Source organism: Ammospiza nelsoni, chromosome 3 (assembly GCF_027579445.1).
Source record: "Ammospiza nelsoni isolate bAmmNel1 chromosome 3, bAmmNel1.pri, whole genome shotgun sequence".
NCBI classification, from domain to species: Eukaryota; Metazoa; Chordata; class Aves; order Passeriformes; family Passerellidae; genus Ammospiza; species Ammospiza nelsoni.
This window is the reverse complement of record NC_080635.1, coordinates 113196866-113219965: the sequence shown is the minus strand read 5'-3', so window position 1 is coordinate 113219965 and position 23100 is coordinate 113196866. Positions and strand designations below refer to the sequence as shown.

General features: G+C 41.5%; 1 protein-coding gene across 1 annotated transcript in view; it reads right to left on the bottom strand.

The window, feature by feature from the left end:
• KIF13B (kinesin family member 13B) overlaps positions 1–23100 on the bottom strand; it is a 123492-nt gene that overhangs the window by 13703 nt on the left and 86689 nt on the right. The window contains exons 26-37 of the mRNA XM_059467726.1: positions 22604–22633; positions 21977–22076; positions 21536–21662; positions 20190–20245; positions 19104–19228; positions 17825–18001; positions 16253–16345; positions 14866–15018; positions 13457–13534; positions 12915–12968; positions 5531–5648; positions 4709–4842 (exon numbers count right to left, since the gene is read on the bottom strand). Of these exons, the coding sequence (XP_059323709.1) occupies positions 4709–4842; positions 5531–5648; positions 12915–12968; positions 13457–13534; positions 14866–15018; positions 16253–16345; positions 17825–18001; positions 19104–19228; positions 20190–20245; positions 21536–21662; positions 21977–22076; positions 22604–22633 (1245 nt within the window). The remainder of the gene's footprint in view (positions 1–4708; positions 4843–5530; positions 5649–12914; positions 12969–13456; positions 13535–14865; positions 15019–16252; positions 16346–17824; positions 18002–19103; positions 19229–20189; positions 20246–21535; positions 21663–21976; positions 22077–22603; positions 22634–23100) is intronic.

Genomic DNA, 23100 nt, shown 5'->3' with positions numbered 1-23100 from the left:
AATTATACTGTGCACCAGGCCCATCCATGGAACTGTTATTTTTTAATGGACTGCCAGAAAAGGGTTTTGTCTATTTAGAAAGCCTTTCATTAACTGCATTTCATTAGTTTTTAAGATTAATTTCTATGCCTGCATTAGAAGGTGGAAGGGAAAGAAGTGACAGCTGCCCTCTCCATGTGGCTACACCATAAAGCAAAAATGAATTTTATGGAAATTTGAAGAGTTCATCTCTTTTTGTTTTATTTTAAGTAAATCTGTGAGTCAAGATCTATCTCTCAAGACATCTGAGCATCCAAAAAGATTCCTGGATAGGAAGGTGACGAAAATCCACTCACCAAATGGGCCATAGGAATTTCCTTCTGCCACAGCAATTCCAAAAACCCAGAAACTGGAATTTAATGTGTCCATTTTTAATGTCAGCACCCAGTGATGCCCTGAAATGTGATTACACAGTTCCTGGAAAGCCATGGGGTCAAAAGGGAAAAGAACAGGAATTCTGCTTGGTGCAGAATGTGAATAAAAAAGAGGAGCATGTGAATAAAAAAGAGGGGTTTCAATTCCTACATAATCTAATTAAGCACAGGCAGATGAAACTCTGCTTCTCCCTCCACCTGCATATTTTAAACAAGGATTTTAAGCTTCTCCCCATCAGCAGGGAGGGTCAGAAGGCTCCAAATGTTGCACTCTGCAAAATAAAAAGCAATTCCAGCCATCTAGAAAGGTTTAAATTGTTGGGGTTTTTTTTATTATTTACAGACTACCAGCAATTAATTCAAAGGCACCAGATAAAGGAGAAAAGAGGCATTTTCTAACTTTAAAGTATATAAACAGCTTCATCAGAACCCAATCTTTTAGGTACATAAACAGCTTCATCGGAAGCCATTCTGCAAGTTACATAAAGAATCCTATTATGCCAAATTAATTCAATCTAACTAATTAGAGAGCAGGAAGTTCTTTCAATTATTTTATGTGCTGTCTGAGAAACACACTTGAATACGAGAGCAGATTTCATTAATTGCGGTTCATTATTCTCCAGATTAGTTACTAAACTTGCAGCAGAAGGTCAAAGACAGCAATTTTGTTCACTGCCACCACCTTGACTGGGATGTCTCTGCCTTTTTTTTTTTTGTTTTTGAAGCACAAGGAACCACTCTAAACAAGGGGAGATCACTCTGTAAAGGGAATTTTGGGTGGGTTCGCCCACTTAGTTGTTGGCGCTGCTCCAAGTGATTTTATTTTATGAAATAAAAAGCTGCTAAAATAATTTTAAAAGTGTAATTTTTATAATTACTGATGAGAACTGATCTCCTTTTTTACCAGCACAGGTACATCAGGGAGATTTGGTACCACACCCACTTGGAATAGTCATGGTGAACTTAACTTCAATTCCAAACCTGGAAAAAGGTTCAGTCCTGCTCCTTGGAAATTTGCCTTTAATGGAATCATGGGATATCCTCAGCTGGCAGGAGGTGGGATGAATTGACTGGGATGTCTCTGCCTTTTTTTTTTTTGTTTTCAAAGCACAAGGAATCACTCTAAAGCAGGGGAGATGACTTTGTAAAGGTTAATTTTGGGTGGGCTTGCCCACTTTAATGCTGATGCTGCTCCAAGCAACGGGCAGGACGGAAATAAAAAGCTGTTAAAATAATTTTTTAAAGTGTATTTGTATAATTACTGACCAGGACTGATCTCCTTTTTTTACCAGCACAGGATCAGAGATTTGGTACCACACCCACTTGGAATAGTCCTGGTGAAATTTGAAATTTGCTTTTCCTGGGATCATGGAATATCCTCAGCTGGCAGGGACCCACAAGGATCACTCAGAGCAACCCCTGGCACAGAGACCCCAACAATCCCACCCCGTGCACCCCTGAGAGTGTTGTCCAAACCCTCCTGCAGCTCTGGCAGCCTTGGGAATGTCACCATTCCCTGGGGAGCTGTTCCAGAGCCCAAACACCCTCTGGGGAAAGAACCTTTTCCCAAAATCCAACCTGAATCTCCCCATATCTCAGCTCCCAGCCCAGGAAAGGAAGATTCAGATTCTTCCATCCCCTCTGTCATTTCTATTCCTGAACCTTGCTCTCCCAAATTGTTGTTTACAGCAACAAAACCCCAGCAGTTCCCAGTTAAGGGTCAGATTCCTTTGCAGTTAAAGCCCAAAAAAGTCCTTTAGACTCTGCCTCTCCCTTACAGGTTTTTCTCCCACCTTGCACATTCATTTATGTCCCCTGCCACTCTGCACTTAAATTTCCTTCTCCCACAGCCCTGGAGGTGCTGTTCTGTATTCCCTGAGGCTCAGAAAGGTCTCAGAAAAATTATCAGGGGTAAATTTTGGTGTCCCCTCCGTGGCACAGTTTCTCCAGCCCCACAGCAGCTCCTGCCTGCCTGGGGTGACCCCCTGAGTCCCCCATGTGCCCCAGCCACCCATCAGCACCCCCAGCTCAACCCCTCTGCCCACATTTGCATCCTCAGGCCATTAGAAAGAGGCAGCACTGGAAATTATGGGATGGGATATTGATGATCTTCAAAAGCCAGATTTGCTGTAAAGGCACCTCTTTATTTTTGTGCTGCACAGAAGCAGCTGGAGCTGATTCTGGGGCAATTCCTTCTGCTTTTTTTTTAATTCTCTCTTCTGTGCATCTTTTCTTAGGGTGGGATTAGGATAAAGTTTCTCCCCAGAGGGTGTGGGACACTGGAACAGCTCTCCAGGGAATGGTGACATTCCCAAAGCTGCCAGAGCTCCAGGAGTGTTTGGACAATGCTCTCAGGGACAAGATGGGATTGTTGGGGTGTCTGTGCAGGGCCAGGGCTTGGATCAATGGTCCCTGTGGATCTCTCCACCTCAGGAAATTCCACAATTCCCTGGCATTGCTGACAGCAGTGAAGAAGCCCCATTTCCCAATGGATAGAGATGCAAGGAATTTGTAAAATCTCTCAAACCAGGGAGGTGCATTTGCAACACAGCTGATTTGTTCCATTGCAAAACTTGAAAGTAAAGAATAATTCTAGCATTTCATTACATTACACAGATCCACTGGTCATGGAAACCCTGGGCTGCTCTCCAGTACAACCACTGAAGCATCACCCATTCCTCTTTATTTTTAAAAAAAAACAAAGCATTAATAGCATTTTCCCTCCTATTAAAAATTGTTGAGATCATGACCTGGTTGACTTTCCATAATAATCCATAACATAAACTAGAATCTCATTAAAGAGATGTCTCTGTAGTTTAAAACTTGATCTCTAGACAAATCATCCAGGACTGATCTTGAACAGGAAAGGAGTGGGAACAGGTGGTTAGACTAGAGGCAGGAAATTAGGCCTCGTTTCTCCTCTCAGCTCTCACTGATTCACTGAGGATTCAAGAAGGTGTGAAAGGCTCTCACTGCAATTGTAAGAGCACCTATTTGCATCTTTCCATACCCAAATACCTTTAAAGAAAGTCACCACCTTCATTTTAATTCTCTACAGTTCATAGATGAGGGGGCTTGTACAATTCCAGCCTCAGCACCGAGCAAAAGGTGAGATTAAAATGTAAAATGAATCCCCAATCAAGCTAAGAATATTTTAAACCTGCCTTGTTCTTATTTGTGTTACATGTGCCAGGAATTTCTTTTAAAAATATTTAAGTGTTAGTAGATTTATTTTTGCTCTAGCTATTTAATATTTTACTGTATTTCTATTATGCCAAAACAGCTTCCTGGGATGTTCTTGTAACAGCAAGTTTTGTTGTAGCAAACAAAAGATCTGGATTCATCCACAAAAAAAAAAAAAAAAGAGTTGTTGAAGGATTTTAGGGTTTGTTTGGAGGAAGATATTCTTTAAAATATTTGCCTGCATGGCAAGAGGTGAAGAAAAGTCTGAATTAATAAGTGATGAGCTTCCAGAACTCCAGGTAAAGGAAGAGGGTGAGAGCAGAGGCAGCACGGACAGAATGGAATACCGAAGACTGTCACACCAGATCTCCAGATCATCTTCAGATTGAAGATGAATCTCCAGATTCATCTTCAAAACAGTTTGTTAAACCTTCAAAATTTACTCTAGAGGGAAATATTCCTTTATAAATAAATATTCCTCATAAATAAAGGAGATTATACGATTTATAATGGGATTTTCTATTTCATCTGGTGTTTTTTTTAAAAAGACAAAAGTGTTTTTCCAGCCAGCTTGACTGTGCATCAACTTCTGCTCAGAGCACAGGAGCCACATCTGGAGCAGGTGGGAAGTTTAGCAGCACAACATCCAAAAGGAAAAAAAGGAAATCAAATGTTTCCCTGACATGTGGAAGAGATAAGAATGAACAAAAGCAACTGCCCCAAGTACACAGGGAAAGATGGTAAAGGTGACACGAGCTGGGGTGAGGGGTGGAGATATGAAATAAGGAATTAAAAATAGAATTACATTTTCCTCCTGGCAATACACAAACAACACTAAGTGCCCTTCATAAATTTTACCATTGTTGCTGCAAGTGTGAGGCCCATAAATCACCCTGGGAGTGGAGCTGGCACTTGGAAAAAGCCAAGTGGGCTGAGTGTGTGTCAATAAGTTCCAGCAGCTCCACCAGCCCTGGACAGGATGGAGGGGAAATGGATGAAATCTTGGTTTGCTCTGCAACAACTTTTCTAAAACATCTCCCTGCCAGCAAGGCCAGCAGCACTCACCAATATTGGATTTTGTGGGTGATTTTGTGGGTGATTTAATGCCTTACCTGCTGTGCAAGGGGAGAGCTCTGCCTGCCCTTCTTCTCATCTCTCACAGGGAACAGGGACTTCAGCAGCTTTGGCATCTGAGGCACGAAGGACTTGACAGGATTCAGGTAGGAAGCAGCCAGGCTACCAATACCTGTTGGAAAAACAAAATATTCATACACGAAAAGAATTATTCTTTGGAGAAAGGGAGGGAAAAAACCCAAAGCTTACCTAAAAACCCCTATAAAAAAATATTAAAAGCTTCTTTTAAAAAGAAGTTTTAACTGAAGTTTTAACTTTCAAAACTTCTTTTCTAAGATGACTTCTGTGGTCAAAGAATTAGCCAAGGGAAAGCACTCTCTGACTTGTAGTGACACTCAGGAGCTGGGACTTTATTTAGCAGTGACTTTATCCCACCTTTAGGAAGTTTCCTGAGCTGTACCTGGACCAGGGGAGTTTTGGGAGCTGAAGAAGAGCCCTACCTGGATCAGGGGAGTTGTCTGAGCTGTAGGAGGGCCCTTACCTGCATCAGGGGAGTTTTGGGAGCTGAAGAATACCCCTAGCTGGATCAGGAGAGTTTTCTGAGCTGAAGAAGAGCCTTACCTGGATCAGAGGAGTTTTGTGACATAAAGAAAAGCCCTTACCTGGATATGGGGAGTTTTATGACATAACGAAGAGCCTTATCTGGGTCAGGGGACTTTTCTGAGCTGAAGAAGAGCTCTCAGGATCGGGGGAATTTTGTGAGCTGTAGAAGAGCCCTACCTGAATATGGGGAGTTTTCTGAGCTGAAGAAGAGCCTTACCTGGATCAGAGGAGTTTTGTGAGCTGAAGAAGAGCCTTACCTGCATCAGGGGAGTGGTTCTGCTGCCCAGAGCCTGGCAGGGAGGTACGAGATGGACTAATGCCTCTACTGGAGTTTGTGGCACCTTGGGACACATCTTGCTGACTCTCCCACCGACCCTAGAGGGGAACAAAAAAAAAGGTTTTTTTCCAAGTTAGCACAAGAGCAGGAGCACAGCAATCCCGACACACCCTGCACAGCCCCTCTGCCAAGCTCAGAGTGCCAGAGCTGAGGAAAGACCCTTCCCCAGAGGTGCTTTTAGTTGGCAAACCCAGCCCTGCAAAGATGAGCACCCTCAGCATAAAGGCAGAGAAAAAGTTTATTTTTATTTCTAGACCTTACAGCTGTAATATTTCACTCACTTGTGCTGCTGTGTTGTGGAAGTCACAACCAGGTGAAAATAATATGGTGCTGTCTGCCCAAAATTCCTGAATATTTTGTGTAACTACTGAGGAGAAGTGGAAGCAGTGCCAGGAAAAAGAGTGAGGACAGACCTTTAAACAAGACAAGAAATACAAGACCTAAATGCTGGATTTTTGTGCTTGGAGAAGAAAGAGTTAAACAGATCAAGAGGAAGCAACTGTGGCACTGCAAAGTTTTCTGGGAAAGAGAAAGTTGGAATATCCAAGCTGTGGATAGAAAGGCAAAAAAGATAGGACAGGTTAGGGTTTTGAAGATCAAACAAGATTATTTTCAGCCCTGATGCAGATGAGGAAGAAATAACGAGACAGAGAAAAGAGCAGCTCCTTTGCCTTCCCAAGATCCCAGGGCTCTCTGGTTGGGTTTCCCCATGGATCCCACATACCAGGGGTGATTTCTCTTGCTTTTACATAGGTCCACTGTGGCTTTGGAACTTTCCTCTCAACCTCACAGCCAGAAACTGGCTCAGTGACAGAGAGAAACCCCAGGCCACTGTTTCACAGCAGCATGTGTGTGAAGAATCTCTGAGTCCAAATCCATTTTTTATAAATACTCTCATCTTGCTAGGCAAAATAATTTATAAATTTGCCTGCAGTGATTACTCCAAGTGACTGGCCAGGGTGTGGCTCTGCTGGAAGTTTCATGTGGATGCAGGACAGGGCTTGGTTTTGCTTCACCAACTGAGTGTGTAGAGCTGGAAGGGAAACCAAAATTCCACAGGGTTGTCCTGAAAATGTCTGAGGGAGGCACACATGCAAAATCAAACTGCCAAAGCAGCTCCTTCTGATTTTCCTAATTTATAGAAGACCTGAAGGCAACTCAATATCCATTTATGAGCCTATGGGTCAAAAAAATCCAGGCTCAGACTCTTCAAGAAGTCTCAGGGTCTTGTGGGAAAGTGTTGTCCTGTTCAGGTGGCAAAATGTTCTCAGGGTGAGCTTGGAAAGCTTCACCTTTCCACAACCAGAGGCTGCAAGGACAGGATGGTGCAGCCAAACTGATAAAAACTGAAGTCTAATCCCATTTATTTTTTTTTTGGTGAAGAGTTTTGCTGTGGTTGGTGCAAAATCTGGATTTTATTGTACACCTAAATTTTGCTTGTGTTTTGAAAGACATAACAGCAAGAGAAATACTTTCACAGTAAAAAGGTGCAGGAGTTACAAGGGATGGAAGGACCTGATGCATCCTAGACCATAAGTTTAGTGTATTTTTTCCTGGAGGAAGAGGGGGAAAATGTGCTTTTTCAAGAAGCTCCCCACTGCTGGATGCAAGGAATTAATCTGACCTTGAACATAAAAATAATGACAGGCAGCCAAACTAATCTTAACTGGAACTTGAAGTCATGAATGTTTCACAAATAATAAATAAGCCAGGATAGGAGGAATAGATTTCTCCACTGGGTTGAAGGTCATGGTGAGCAGCCCAGGGCAGGAATCATTTCCATTTGGATCTATAAGTCAGTCCCAGGGAAGCTGCTCCTGCTTTGAATAGCAAGTAACCTCACTTGGGCAGAGCAGGGCCCGTCCTCAGCCCTCCTGCTCCGGGTGCTGCAGCTGGGAAGACAAATTTGGGATAACTGGGAAGACCAATTTGGGATAACTGGGAAGACCAATTTGGGATAACTGGGAAGACAAATTTGGGATAACTGATGGATGTCTGAGGTCACTGAGGCATCATCCTGGAAGTGAAGCTGATGGAGGCCAGCAGGAGTTTGTTAATCTGCTGGTTTTGAGGACTTTGGTGTTTAAACCCTTCTTGGAAGCTTCCTGCTCTGCCCACGCTTTTAAACCTCCAATTCCAGCATTATCTTTGACCTGCAACTCATTTATGTCTTACACACGTCCAAGAGCCATGTCTGAGGCTGGAAAATTCCACAAAATGCTTTTTTCCTATTCCTCATCCCCAAACTCTTATTTTTAATTTCATTTTGGCTTTTGTGTTTCTATTAGTGCAGATTTCTCTCAGCTTGCCTTATCATGTGCAGAGATTAATAAAAAAATAGAATACTCAAACCAAATAGCACAAGAATCAAAATAATCTTGAAATATTGGTTTTGTTGCCTCCTGGCCTAGTCTGCCATCAGCCTGGTTGATGTTGGCACTGGATTAGGAAAAACAGCTATGGAAGAGTGAAAAGCAACTGAAAGCTTCATTTTTGGAGAATATAAAGCTTGATTAGTGATCCTTTTGGATCTTGGGAGAGTGATCCACTTAAATATAAATGGATCAAGGTGCCACATCTTGAGCCAAGCCCAAGTGCTCCTGGAGGCCACAGAAAAAGAAACAGAAAGAATATTACAAATACTCAAGAGTATTGTAGCTTACTAGAACAGGGACTCAGTGCAGGTAGAGCAACTAAACAATTTTCTGAGTCATGATCTGTTGAGTCAGAAGTGCCCTTCACTGGCTGTTCCAAGAGCAAAATGGTTTCAAGCAATATCTTGACTTTCTACCCGTGTTTGGGGAATGCTGAAAAATGGAGTAGGTAAGGACCAGCAGAACCCTTTCAGAATATTCATCCTGCACAGAAAGAATGGCAGCATTTGGTGACTTTTTCTGTAGCAAAAGGCTTTTTTTTGTAGGATCTTTTAGAAATTTTGCTTTACCTTTGATACTATAGATGACCACATTTTCTAAGTAATTTTAAGTGCTTTGCCAGGAGAAACAAAATGAAGGTCCTGGGAACAGGAATGAGAAAAGGATTTGTGTGGTTGTTTACTTAGGGCATGTCGGGTTTTTGAATTGCATTTCCTTTGGAGTGATTAGTTTTAGCCTGAGGGTCAGATTTGGGACCCTCAACTCTGAGATGACAACAAACCATCAAAATTAGGTTAATCAGGGCAACAGGTGCAGAAACATTTTGAAAAAAAAAACACTGGAGAAGTTTCTAGTGTGCAGAGGGAAAAGGTAATTCATGAATGATTTTACTACGCTGTATTGAAAGACAACCCATGTCAATCTCACTAAAATAAAAATAAAAAGAATTATAAACTATATTAACTTGATGAAGTTTCCAAGTTTCCCATCTGGATGTCATCCAGCACTCCCCTGTGTTGCTTTGTGCACCACTACAAGTTTTAAGTTTATTCTTATTATTTTTCAAGTGCTGTGAATCTCTTCTCTCTCAAGAAGGGTGGTGAGAGAAAGAGAGGAAGCTTATAAATCATTTGCCCAGAGGAGTCATCATTTCATGAATATATTTGCTCTCTGCCAAGTGACCAAACAGAGGTCAAGTGATTTAATTTAACAAATCCAAGCAGCCACCAGAAGAATGCACGTCCCTTGACGTGTTTTAATGCTGTTTATAAATGGTTTATTTTTATAAAACCTTCTCCTTCTTCTCCTCTGCCTTTCCTTCTTCCACACATCCTCCATGAAAAACCCCAGGGGATTTATTTCATGCACAAAACCTTTAGGGCAGGTAGGGATGATCACTACCTAAGTCATCTCAGGCTTTACCTGACAAATCTTTCCTTGAAGTTGACAGACCATTAAAATGCAGCCACTGGGTAAGAGAAATGAATAATTCTTGTGTTTTATTATTTCAGCAGTTCAGAAAAGGCTCGGGAAAAGGTGACCATGGAGCACTGGGACACAAGCAAACAGCTGGGACACACAGCTGGGACAAAAGGCACTTGTTCTCATGAACAGCAGGATTATTCAAGTTCAATTTACAATTTGATGGAAAAAACTCTGGTTCCCAGAAAAACCTGAAGGTTTAACGGCATCATCTTGTCTTACTTGGAGTTTGAGCTACAAATCCTGGGCCTTTGGGAAAGGAAGGACAACTGTCCAAGACAAAATGGTTCTTGTCAGAGGTGTTTTAAGAGCAACTTGTGATATTTTTCATCAATATGTGATTTAGTCTGATCTGTGAAACACCTCAAGGTGCATTCCATTCATTGTGCCTCTGATTAATCCAGATTAGTCAACTCAATTTTCAAATTCTGAATTACACTGAATTAAATTAAAATAAATTTTCAACAAAAGCCCCCTTGAACATGAAAATTCACCCCCTGTATCTGATATCAAGACTAAGATACTCAATACCCCTGCATCACTTGATGTGCAAGGAGAAATCAAACTCATCTCAGTCTCTCCTATCCACAGCTGCAGTGATAACAGGAGTAAAAATTGCCTTTTTCTCATTTAAGCAAACAGACAGAACCTAGAGGTTCAGGTCAGTCCTGCTGACAATATGAAAGTCCATAAAACTCTTTTGAAGTAAATCCAGAAATTAAAAATTCCCAGGAATGCAGAGCTCAGTGTGAGCCATCCTGCTCCCTGGAATCTCTCTGTGCCCTCAGCACACTGGGATACTCTTTAAAATGCTTTATTCCCCAAAATGTGCCAATCCCACACCTCTGCTCCAGCCCTGGAGAAGAACTTTTCCAGCTCCTCAGGAGGATGTGACCACCCATCCACGTTTTTACTGCCAAAGTCTGCAAGATGAATCCATGCCTTAAATCTTGAAATTTCTAAATTTCTCAGCTTGCCTGTTGTAGTTGTACTGACACCATCTTTAATTCTTATTTCAATTCATATAATATTCTTGTTTAATACTTTCTTTTTTTTTTTTTTTTTAAACAGGGGAATGAGTCCTGGCTCTTCTGAGTGATGGAGGATGGAATAAATCCCAAATTTTACCAGCATGGATGGTGCTTGACATAGAGGAATGAATGAGACTCAGGAGCCCTTTCCACAAAGCTAAAAATCCATGGTAAAGGCAGCAGGGATGCAAGGAACAATAATTGGAGAGAGAAATAGAGAAATGGAATAAAAGTTAAGGAAAGAAATATTCTAGAATGTGCAAAATATTCTGCACCCAGTTCAGGTGTTGTTACTGTCCTGTGACTGCTTTCTCCTGTGATACATAAAATCACTTGTTTGGGATTGGCTTATTATAATAAACAACACCCAATTCCTGGTAAAATAACAATAAAATTACAATCCATGACTGCTGGACAAGACTTCTTTGCCACCAAATTTCTCATCAAGAAAAAAACACATCCAGATTAACCAAAACTCTGCCTGTCAAGCTCTTCTCAGGTCCTTTATGCTCAACTGGACAGGACTGATCTCACCTGTGAGCTCTGTGATGTCCAGGTGCTACAGGGATATTTAAGGATTTGTTAAATATTTCACTGGAATTGCAAAAGCTTTTGCTCATCTTCTTATTGAAACTGGATCAAGGCACGACAGAATAGTCTGGGTTGGGAGGGTTTAAAGATCACCAAATTTAAATTTCACTTTCTGCCCTGGGCAGGGACACTTCCACTAAGCCAGGCTGTGCCAAGCCCTGCCCAATGTGGCCTGGAACCAGAGATCCCTTCCAAACCAGAATTCCCAGCTGGGGAGGTCCCATCTCCATGTCCTGAGGAACAAGTGCCTTGGATTGAAGCTCACTGCAAGCCAGGGGAGCAGCTCCACCACCTCAGCTCCACATTCCTGCAGCACAGAGTCTCTGGCAGCAGCTACAGCCACGGCCAAGAGCTGCAAAACCTCATGCAAACCACTGCCAACAATTCCAGCTAACCAAAGCTTGGGACAAGGGGTCATTCCTCTGAGAGCACAACCACAAAACTAAGGAAAAGCATGTTTTCCATTGGCTCAGTTATTATTACAAAGTCATTTGTTCAGAGAAATCAAGAGTTGCTCACACTGAACTACAAAAGCCATAAAGGCTGAGCAGGATTTGAGAGAAAGTCTCAATGTTTATCTCATCTCCAGGCTAATATTCACTGGCAGATATTTAGATATTTGCTTGCTTTCATGTCTGTTTTTTTCAGCTGAGAGGGAGTTATTTCTGAAATGACTTCACCCTGTCCAAAAAATCTGTGAGAGATGGCACTGAACAGCTCCAGCTCTGTAAGAACCCATCAGATGCACCCAAGGAGAAAAGTTCTCTGCTTTGTACCAGTTCACACTGCATTAATGACAGCGTTTCAATGGAAAAACTCGTTTGCTCTGTGCTATGCAAATGAGGCACCACCAGCAGCATCTTCAAAGCAGAAAATGAAAGCGTGTGAGTGAGCAAAATCAACTTTATAGTGAGATAAAAATTATTATCCCACTCATTAGGTGGACCTAATGCATTACCTCTGCTGGGACCTTTGGACTCTGAAACATGCAATGAAAGAAATCATTGAGGGGAAGGGAGGAGAAAAACAGAAATCATTAAGAATCCTAATCTTTAATTTTTGCTTTAAAAACCTTACAGTATTGAAACACCCCACAGTTCTCTCCAAGCAGAAGTTGCTACAAACACTTTATCACCTGCACATATTTTAGCATTCTCTCCATGGATCAGATGTAGCAGATTTAGCAACCAATGCTAGAGCACTACATCAAAATTCTATTATTCTGTGCAACTGCATTATGCATTAAAATGCCTTGTCACCACCAGATTCTCCCCCTCAAAATGACTCCACGCTTGCTGGGCAGAATATCTATCAGGAGGAGATCCTTCAGTTGATCTAGGATTTGGAAAATAAGCTTAAATTTAATTTTTTCACCTTTTAAAGGAATGCTTTGGGTCTCTAGTGGTGTTTTTAGACGGGCTTTAGATGTTTAAAATGGGCTGAATTATAACCCACCACAAGTTTAGGACCACAGGGAGGTCAGGAACTTTCTTCACAGCCTTTATTCTCTCTCTCTGCTGGACTTGAACTGAAATATGGACCCAAAACTCTTCCTTTCTCCCACAATTTTTCCCTCCACCCAGGTGAAAGCTCTGGAGAAGTTTTAAAGCTGGAAAATGCTCATGAGCATCCCACAGAGGCTGGGACAAGAGCTGGGAACTTCCCCAGAGCAGCACATCCAAACCTATTTCTGCCCCAAGGATCCAGGAGCACTTGGGGGTTGCCCATTTTTCACAGATATTTCCCTTTTATGCTCCTAATCACTGGTAGAATAGAGAAATTTCCTTTTTATCCCAGTTTTCCCAGGAGATCTGCAGATACTCACCCTGTTACTGCTCAGGTTATAAGGGGGGGCTAAATCCTGGCGGCTTGCAGAAAGCTGGAAGAGTTAAAAGAAGCAGAATTATTTCTTAACAAGAACTTTAAAAAATTTCGTAACTATGCCTCTTGGCTAGTAAGGCTGAAAACAAACAGTTTTGTGGTTAAAGCAGAAACAAAATCCAAGAAATTAAAGGTGAAAATTTAATTCTTGACCTGGGAGGAGCCAGAATTTGTCATTAGTTTGATTACTAGTTCTATCAAATGATTTCTTTCCAAATTTTGGATAGAAGTCTCATTTTTATGCACAACACTGGTACAAAGCTTAAGTTCAGCATATACTTGTAATTTGTTTTCAAATCTTCTAAACAAAATGAGAAAAAAAAATTCTTCAACTTGGAAAGGAAATGAAAAATCTCCATTGTTCAGGGGGGAAAAAAAAACAGCACAGAGGGGTCAAAAAGAAGGAAATTCATTGCTCTATTCCATGACTCCAGGACCTGAGAATGAAGGGTGGAGTTGCTGGAGATGCCAGCAGGGAGAACTCACCCGATTCACGTTGGGGGAGCTCAGGCTCCTGCGGTAGAGTTTTCCTTTCCCCATCAGCTGCTCCTTTACAGCAACTTCCTGGCAGTCACAGAGAGCAAAAATAAGCAAATAAGTGTATTTGGCAAGAATTAAAGCTCTGAGCATCCCAGGATAGCTTTGTCTACACAAGTAAAATGTTTCTGAGCTGCCTTGTGGCACTGGATGATGTCTGTAAAGTTTACGCGGCTAAAATTATGAATGGATAAATTTTAACATCTGGTATTTTGCTGATTGGCACGTGTAGGATTTTGCAATCTTGATTCCAGGAGATGACAGAGATGCAAAGACTGAGATTCTCTTTCCTAGCTGTGCTCCTATTTTAATCCTTTAAACTAATTATAAATGAGAGGGAACTTGCTTTCAATATTTAAAGTGCATCACACTTCCCTGTGAATTTATAGTGGGCAGGCACAAGCTCCAGCTTGTTTTGCATAACTTTTCTCTTTGTGCTTGCATAATTTATATCCAGGAGAACAATTTTCAACAAATGTTTTTCTCTCCTGTATTTTTCCTGATAAACAGATCAAGTTATAGTACTTAAAATTAACCCAATCAATGTCTTTTTTTTTTTATTGGCAGGATGGCTTTGGTGAATTCAAAGTAGAATGTGGGCAAAATGACAAAAATTCTACTGGCAATTGCAGAAACTATTGGTAGAGCTTCAGAAAGCAGAAGCTTGCCACAGACATGTTTTATGAAAAATCCTTTCCTTAGGATTTTTTCTGCAGAGAAGCTGAGAGGCCTCAGGAGAAATGTAAACAATGATTATATAATTATAATTATATAATTATTATCTGCTGTTGTGGAATGCAATAGGTGCATCTTTGATTGGTCTCATGTGGTTGTTTCAAATTAATGGCCAATCACAGTCCAGCTGTTTGGACTGTCTCAGTCAGTCACAAGCCTTTGTTATCATTCTTTTTCTATTCTTAGCTGGCCTTCTGATGAAATCCTTTCTTCTATTCTTTTAGTATAGTTTTAAAATAATATATATCATAAAATAATAAATCAAGTCTTCTGAAACATGGAGTCAACATTCCCATCTCTTCCCTCATCCTGGGACCACTGTGAACACCACCACAAAAGCCAAGGCCACACAACTCCTTTTCCTGAACCAGAATTAGCAATGAACAGCCTTAAAACCAAACCAAGCCCCCCAGAACTGAGCCCTGAGCAGGGAACTCCCATCCCCATCCATGCTGGAGCTGAGCCAGGACATCTCTGCTCCCCTGGGTCTTTGCCACAGGCCCACTTTGGGAGGCTGAGGTGTGCACTGGGGTGGATTTTGGGGTTGTTGGGTGGTTTGTGTGTGCTCAGGAGGGTGTTTGGATGGCACACAGTGTTCTCAGCACTCCCTGCTGCAGCCAGACCTGGCGCAGCCGGTCCAGGGTCAGGATGTTCTCCACGGCCAGGACGCTCCGCAGGTATTTCTCAATGTAGGCTTCAGAGTCAGCTGATGCTGCATCTTCCACGTTTGCTGCCATCCTGGCCAGTGCCTCCCTCTCCTCAGCCCCTTGAGCATCCTGGGGAGGCAGAAAGAGAGGGCAGAACTTGAAAATAAAACCAAAATTTCCCATGTCACTCCCAGAGAAAATGCATTTTTAAACCACACAGCACCAGCTCAGCAGTGTGTGTCATTAAGCTCAGAGGCAGATGAGAATCATGAGAATAGTTTAGGTTGGAAGAAACTTTAAAACTCATCCTAGGTTGGAAGAAACTTTAAAACTCATCCTATTCCACCCCCTGCCATGGGCAGGGACACTTTCCACCATCCCAGGTTGCTCCAAGCCCTGTCCAACCTGGCCTTGGACACTTCCATGGATGGAGAGTCCAGAACCTCTCTGGGCAATCGCTGCCTCACCATCTTTGGATAAAAGGATTTTTTCCAAATATCTGTTCTAAATTTCTTCCTAATACCTATTCTAAATTTCTTCCTAAATATCTGTTCTAAATTTCTTTCTAATACCCAATCTAAGATTCTGATCCAAATAAACACCTTGTGCCATGCAACCTGCTCCTGCCACTGTCACAGACAACTCAAGCTGTATGTGGTTATTGTTTTGAGGCTTTTTGGGTTCTTTCTGAGAGACTCACAGCAAGACATTGCCATTAATTAGCAAAAGGGCTGCATTCAGATATTTCATAATTAAAAAGTGCTTGAGCACATTCGGGGCGTTATCTAACCTGAGAGGAAAACAAAATTTCAAGTGAGCTGCAAGAAGAAAAAAAAATAGAACATTGCTTGAGAAGCATTTCAACACAGAGAGCAAAATGCAGCAGAACATGAAAGAGCCAGGCAGCAATCAGAGTTTTGGCTCTTCATGTGTTAATGTTTTCACAAGTGCCCTGATAGAGCATCTCTTTGGAAAGAAAGGATTAACATCTGACTGGGAATATGCTCAGGAATCAAGAGTTGCATAAAGACATTACTGAGAAAAAGCCACTTTGTTATTTTTTTCCACAGATTCTCGTGCTCCCCGCAGCAGGCACTTCACCTGCCCATTTTTCCTCCCTCTTTCCCCCCCCCCATCCCTCTTCAAGGACCTGAGCAAACAGATGCTCACTCAACAAAATCCACAGTGACACTGATGAGACAGAGGCTGCTGCTAAGTCACAGCATGCAAAGGAACAGGCTCCATCTTTTACAAACCACAGTTTATGCTGGCAGCAGCAAGAGCCAGCACGCTCAAAATGAGGGGGGAAAGCACAAAACTGGAGGCTCTTGGCCAATTTGAGACACTCTGGTTCCTTCCTCACCTCTGGAATGTTTGAGACTATCTCAAAAGTGACGCCACAGCCAGGGATGGAACTTCGGGGGGACATTCTTCGGAGGAAACTCTGTGCAAAACCCTGTGGGGGAGGAAACATGAGGAAAACGTGGATTAACAGATTCCAGCTGAAATAAACATGAGGAAAATGTGGATTAACAGATTCCAGCTGTGGATTAACAGATTCCAGCTGAAATAAATGCAGTTCACAATGAAAGAAGCCCAAATTCCAAAGTCTAACTTATAAAGAGCCAAAGATTTCAACTTCAGAAAAAAATAATTTGCTTGCTTATTGTGGATACAGAGAAGGAGTCCCTTCCTTGCAAGGTGACTGTTTCACCAAGCATCAGCTGCTTTTAGAGGTGCTTTTTTTTTTCCTGACAGAGCCCTAGGTGACTTGTCTTGAATATTGACAAGTACAGACATTAAATTCTTGACCAAAGAGATCGTTATGAAGAATGATTTAAGGGGCACGGTCATTGTTTATGCTGACTTGGCGCCTTGCAGGGTTAAGAACTGGACTGTTGAATTAATGCAGAGATGAGTCATTCAAAGATGCTGCTGAGACAAACTCCCAGGAAAGGTTATTGACGGAGGTTTTTAGAAAAACAGGAAGAAAGCCAAAGATTCTGTGTCGGAAGAAAGTAAAAAAATGGCACTGACTAAATCTGTAGAAAACAGAATTGATGAAGACTTCACCCGATTGTGATTATTGGCACATTCAATTGATCTGTTCAATACAGTCTCCCATTCCACATGACAAGAAATTCACTGCTCTTCCCTTGCTGAGAAAAAGCTTCTGCCTGATGGAAGCACCAAGAACTGGGGTTCTACTTACAGCACTGGGAGTCGCCTTCAGGGTTTCTGGGTGTGACCACACCTCTTCCCTTTGCTCTTGCTTCAGATTTCAACTACAGATGTGCAACCAGAATAACAATCCAGGCTTTCTGCTTTGTCATTATCACTGCCAGGGGAGGCTGGATTCCCAGACAGTGCTGAACAAACTCCTTCCTCCCCCATCAGTCTCAGGATTTATATTATTTTCAGGGCATGATGCTGCAAATGGAATGACAACTTCACTGCCTGCCGTTTATCAAACACCGTGCTCTTACCTACACATTATTGTAAGAACACCAGCTGGAAAGCATAAAGGACCAAAAGTGATTAACTCTGGTGAATTAACACAAGGGATCTCTCTTCCAACTATTCCTAGGTGATTTCTAAATACCTGGAGGTGTAAATATAAATAGTTAGGGCTAGGGAAACACACAAGTTCCTTTATACAAAATACAAACTCCGACCTCAGGAGAAATTAACTCTTCTTCTTTTTCCAATGAGAAAGCACTTAGTGGTTAAGAGAAAAATTAATTTCTCATATTTAGATGCCTTAAAAAAACAAGCTGTGTCATCATCCACCACACAAGGGATACCAGGAAAACAACTTGGCAGCTCAAAGCCTTGCTGGACGCCGCTGATCCGGCGCCTCCACCCAGGCTGAGATGGGGGCAGAGAGGAGGGAATGTGAGTCCTGGGAGGCTGGGAAGGGCTGCAGGAGCTGTACCTGTCTGCCATAGACGTTGACACAGATGCGCTTGCGCAGCACCAGCTGCATCTCTGCAGGGTGGCTGAGCTGGACAGTGGCTCTGACAATCAGGTAAACCCTCTCCTCCGCCGCCGTCCCCTTGCTGAGCTGGATGCAGTCGTGGACCGTGGAGTCCCACGAGGCTTCTGCTTTCACCTGCAAAAAGGGGGGGGGGGGGGGGGGAAGAAAAATAAATGTATCCTCTAATAAGCATAATTAGGTGTATAATTAACTGCAATTAATTAAGCATAATTAGCAAAAATACATAATACATAAATTTTGAGAGTCGGCTTCTCCGTTTCGCTCCCTGTGAAGAAAAAAAATCCCTGCACTTGAGAAGAGGCCATTTAAAAATCAAGATCAGTTTGCCAAATGAAGATGTTGGGATTAAAAATGCCAACTTGCTCAAACTCTGGAACATTTCCTCTTGAAAAAAGATCTTTGAATACCCAGGATCATTGCAAATAAATTATAAAATATGCAGAAGTGCAGGACCGTTTGGCCTAATTTATTAAGATAAACCAAAGAGCAACAGAGATTGCAGTGGAAATCTTCCATCACACCACAAAATTCTCCTGTCTGTATTTGAGAAATAACTTCACTGAAGCCTTTCTAGCAATGCAGCAAAAGCTGGAATTTTTCTTCTTGCATGTTAAAATATAAGTATTAATGAAGATTTAAATGGTTGATCTTCAAGCCATAAGAAAAATGGCCTGGTAGCCAAATTTCCAGGCTCTAATACAAATCAGGACCAAAAATATCCCTAACAGAAGTACCAGGAATAAAGCTCCTTTTAAAAACAAAAAAAAATCAGAGAAAGGAGCAAAATTGTAAGGAATAAGTCAGAGATTCTAAAGTTAATAGTAGAAATTATAAACCAACAATTGTAAAATTGAAACTATGAGTTATGTGGCAAAATGGAGGATAATGAATGTAACAATGCAGAGGTTAAAATTTTAACAATTAAGACTGATTGTTTTTTCAGCTGGGGCTTTTGTGCTCTAATTTGCTCAGGGATTTTGATTTGTTAAATACAAACTGAATCTCAGGTTTTTGGGATGAAGGAAGATCCTTGAGTTTTACTATTTTCCAAATCATGGTTATACTTCCAGTGAATATTCCTTGAAAAGACAGTTGCTCACAGGAGAAACAAGTGCTGTATCATTTCTATGACATATTTGATGTATTATTTTCACATGTGGACATATAAAAAGAACAATTAAAAGACTGAAATTCCCTGGTCTGCAGCTTCCCTTACCTCACTGTCGTGATGCTTCACAATCTGCAGCTCAAAGAATTCCTCCTCCTCCTCTGCCACCAGAGTGGCATCCCAGCCTCCTGCCTCTGGGTCATCCAGGTTATCCTGGGAGCTGAAGTCATCAGCTGCAAACAGGAGGGGATGTGGAGGGTGAGGAAACACAAAGAAATCACCCTTTTTAAAAAGCATCAGCAAGTCAGGAATTCACATTTTCATCCCCAGCTCCCCACCTTGGCTACTTAGACCTCACCCACAAAATTAAAGCTGAATTGTTCCACTTAAAAAAAAATATCCAATTTCTATACAGAAAATGGGCACAAAGATTTGGGGACACAGACTCCAAGGTGCCCAATAAAGGGCAGGAATCTCCCCCTGTGGCAAACACCCCTTCCTTGCCCACAGGTGGATTTTCAGCACTGAGCTCATTTGGCATTAAATATGCGGTGCTGCTAAGATAAACTGCTGGTTGCACAGGAGAAAACACAGGACTTTTAGATCATGATTAAACAAACTCTAAATCTGGGTTTTGAGAAGCTCAGTCTGTCCTGCCTGCAGTCCCTCTCCATGAATTATTAACCAGCTGCTCTCTGAAGCCATTGGATCCATGGATGTGCTGTCCCAGATGGACAAACCACCAGTGTCAGAGGATTGCAGCCCAGGTCACCTCCCAACAGGCTGAGTGTCACCTCCCCTTCTCACCTGACCCCTCTCATCCAAATGTTAACCCTCTTTTAAACATCCCATCAAGGATTTATTTAACTGATTGCTCCCTGGATGTTTTTGGGGCTTTTTGGTTCCAATTTCCCATCTTTGGTAGGAGCATGTGAAAAATACATTGTTCAAACCGGATCTTGCATTGGGATGCACTGAAACATGGGATTATTAAAACCCTGTGGTTCCTTCCATACATAATATTTTTTATTTTGAAATATTAAACAATATGTTTTAGGAAAAACAGACACTTCTCCAATTAATCCACCTGCCATTCCAGGCATTTGTTAATTTTAAGCTTGCTTCAATTCTGAAATATCACTGGCTGGACAAAGTTAGTTTCCAAATTACTCTGCCATCTTAAGGAGCACTTACCATTCAAGTCAAGGAATATAACAGGAATGTGAGTTTCCATACCAGCCACAGGAGTCCTAAAATACAAAACAGGGACAATGGTGGCATTTAAAGTAAGAGAGATTTACCCAGCACACGTCCCTGGTGGTCCAAACCCCCAGGACATTGCATTCAGTCTGCAATCTTTAGCCAGACCATTGATAACCTTGGCAAACCTCTTTAGTTTAATTTACTGCTGCAGATTCCAAGAGACTCAAATAAATTAGTATTTCTTTTATATCAGCTCTCTTAGAATTATTATCTTCTTTGACCTCTGCTTTCTGAAGTGTTTCCTCTCTCCTAAAAGCTAATAGCAAAATTAAGTTTATTTACTCTGACACACTCATTCATGAAATGCAAACCTCTCTACTTCAGTGATGACAGGGAAAATGGGGCATCAGAAAAGCCACTCTCAAAGTTTGTAAACTAACACTGATGCTGCCATTCCACACAGTTATTACTCTTTCTTACAAAACACATATTGAGCCAAAACTGATGAATTTATAGTGAACAAGAGTCTCGTAATATATAAAGTGCTTGAATCATACTCAACATTTTCTCTGGTGCGAACCAGATTCTTCCTGGAGCAAGTTTCCTGCAGCTCCCCTGTTTTCAAACCCAATGAAACACACTGATGTGAAAGCTATGTGTTTTCACTATGAACTTGATATTTTTTTTATGTTTCAGAAGCTCTGACAAACTTCAGCTTCAAACTCCATGACACTCAATTCCATCAATAAATATTGTTAGAGGCTTGCTCAGCGAAGATATTCAGGAAGTTTCAAGCAACTGAAGAAGAGTTTGAGATGAAACAACCCCAAATCCTTATCTGCAGTTGCTGCTCACAGCTGATCCAGCACAGCAGTCTCAGTCTAGTGCTCTCTACTATTTTTAATGTTCAGAAAATTACATGGAACACTTGCTGACTAAACAGAGTTTGTTCTCAAACCAGGAGTGCAACAAAATGCTCCTGGAGATGCAGTTTTATGATGAGAGGGCAGCCTTTTAAGTGAATGAACTAGGTAGTTAACATATTAGCTAATTTTTTTAAATAGCAAGTGCAGTGGTAATAAATATTGATTCCTTTTTTTCAGAAGGTTATAATTACACCCTGATCAATAACAGCATCGTTTACCAAACAGCATTTTTGGATTTCAGAGACACAACTTGATAAAATAATTTAAGCAAGAGGCCTAATTTTAACAACTTTGCTCATTCAGGGTACAGAGGCCAGATTGAGGAGAGAGAAAAAAAATGGCCACAATCCAAAGGCAGCAATGGGCTTTGCATCATTTTTACATCCCTCCTCTGGGAATGGATGTTCCTACCACTCTGCTGGAGCTCCAGGGATCCCACTGCCAGCAGAAGGAACCATCACAGCATTCCTTTCTTCTGTGAGGGTCAGCCTCATCTCCAAGAGCTGAGCCTCCCGATCCGCATCGTCCTCGGTTTTATCTGCAAAGAGTCAGGAGGGCAGTCAGGACAGCAGAGCAGCTCTGAGAGCCTCTGGCACATGGCAGGGACTTTGTACCCCCCATGAGAGAATAAACCTGCTCTGCTCACAGCCCAGCACACAAAGAAACACCTCAAAACAACAAATAATTTCATAGAGGCTTCTCCAGCTTTAACTTCACCCCCGAAAAAGCAAATTAGTGCTGAGTTCAGAGATCCAACTCTTCATGGACATCTTTTCTAAATGTGACAACATATTGAGATAAAGAGTGTGTGCCCATCTCTCAACCTTTTGCCTTTAGCAGCATTTTCCTTACCAGGCTTCCCCACGAGTTTCTGCAGCTGCTGATCAAGGTACTCCTGGCGCTTTGTTAAGGCACAGAGCCACTTCCGACGGAGCCTCTCCAAATCCCTGTCCTAAAAAGGGGGAAAAAACCACATTAAATATTGCCCCAGGAAAGCCAAAGTTTCCTGATTGTGGTTTGCACATTTTCTACAAACCCTTCTGCTCATCCTACACTCAAGCAGAAGATGAAGCACATCCAAACCCTTCAACTTTACAGATCTTATTTGAAATATTTTTGCTTGCCAACTCTTTAGGCTTTTTTTTCTGTACTACCCAGCTGAAAAAACCCTTCATTTTACACAATTTTCTGCCCTCAAACTACTCCAAAACTCATTAACCACTGGAGCTGGAAATCCCAGTCCTCACCACTCCCCACAGTGTTTAGCAGCCTCATGTTAGGAATCCATCCCTACCCCACATCATCCCACTCTTATGGCATCTGCAAATGTGCCCTTAAAATGATTTTTTTTCAAGTGCTCATGTCCTTTAAAAAAAACCCCAAAACACCTGAGTATCCCTAAGAACATTCAGTTCTTCCTCTAATATGCTTTAATCTGAAAACTTCTGCATTTGTAGGAGAGAATTTTAATTTTTTTACCTGATAACTGTCCATTTCATCCTCTTCTTCCTAGGCCAAAACACAAAAAAGCCATTAATTTTTTTTTTTTTGATAGCAGGAAACATAGTGAATGCAAAAGGTGTAACTATTTTAAGCAATATTAACAGTCTTACATAAAAATAAAAGTCTGAGGTTAGCAATGGTCACAAAATTAAAACCCACTGACATCCCAAAGATTCACTGATATCATCTCATCTAAACACCAACCAGAACAATCCAATAATTATAATGGAAAAATTCACAGTAATGTTAACTATCAGAAGTCTTAATAATTGAAATAAAGTGGAATACAAGAAAGAAACAGGAGAAACACCTTAAAACCTGCTGATGCTGCGCAGCAAAGAAAAATAGTGTTTTACCTCTAAGACTTAAATGTTTCAATAAGTGCTGAAAAAACAAAGTCTGGTATAGAATCCCAGAACTGTTAAGGCTGAAAAAGATTTTTAAGACCATTGAGTCCAACCATCAACCAGCAC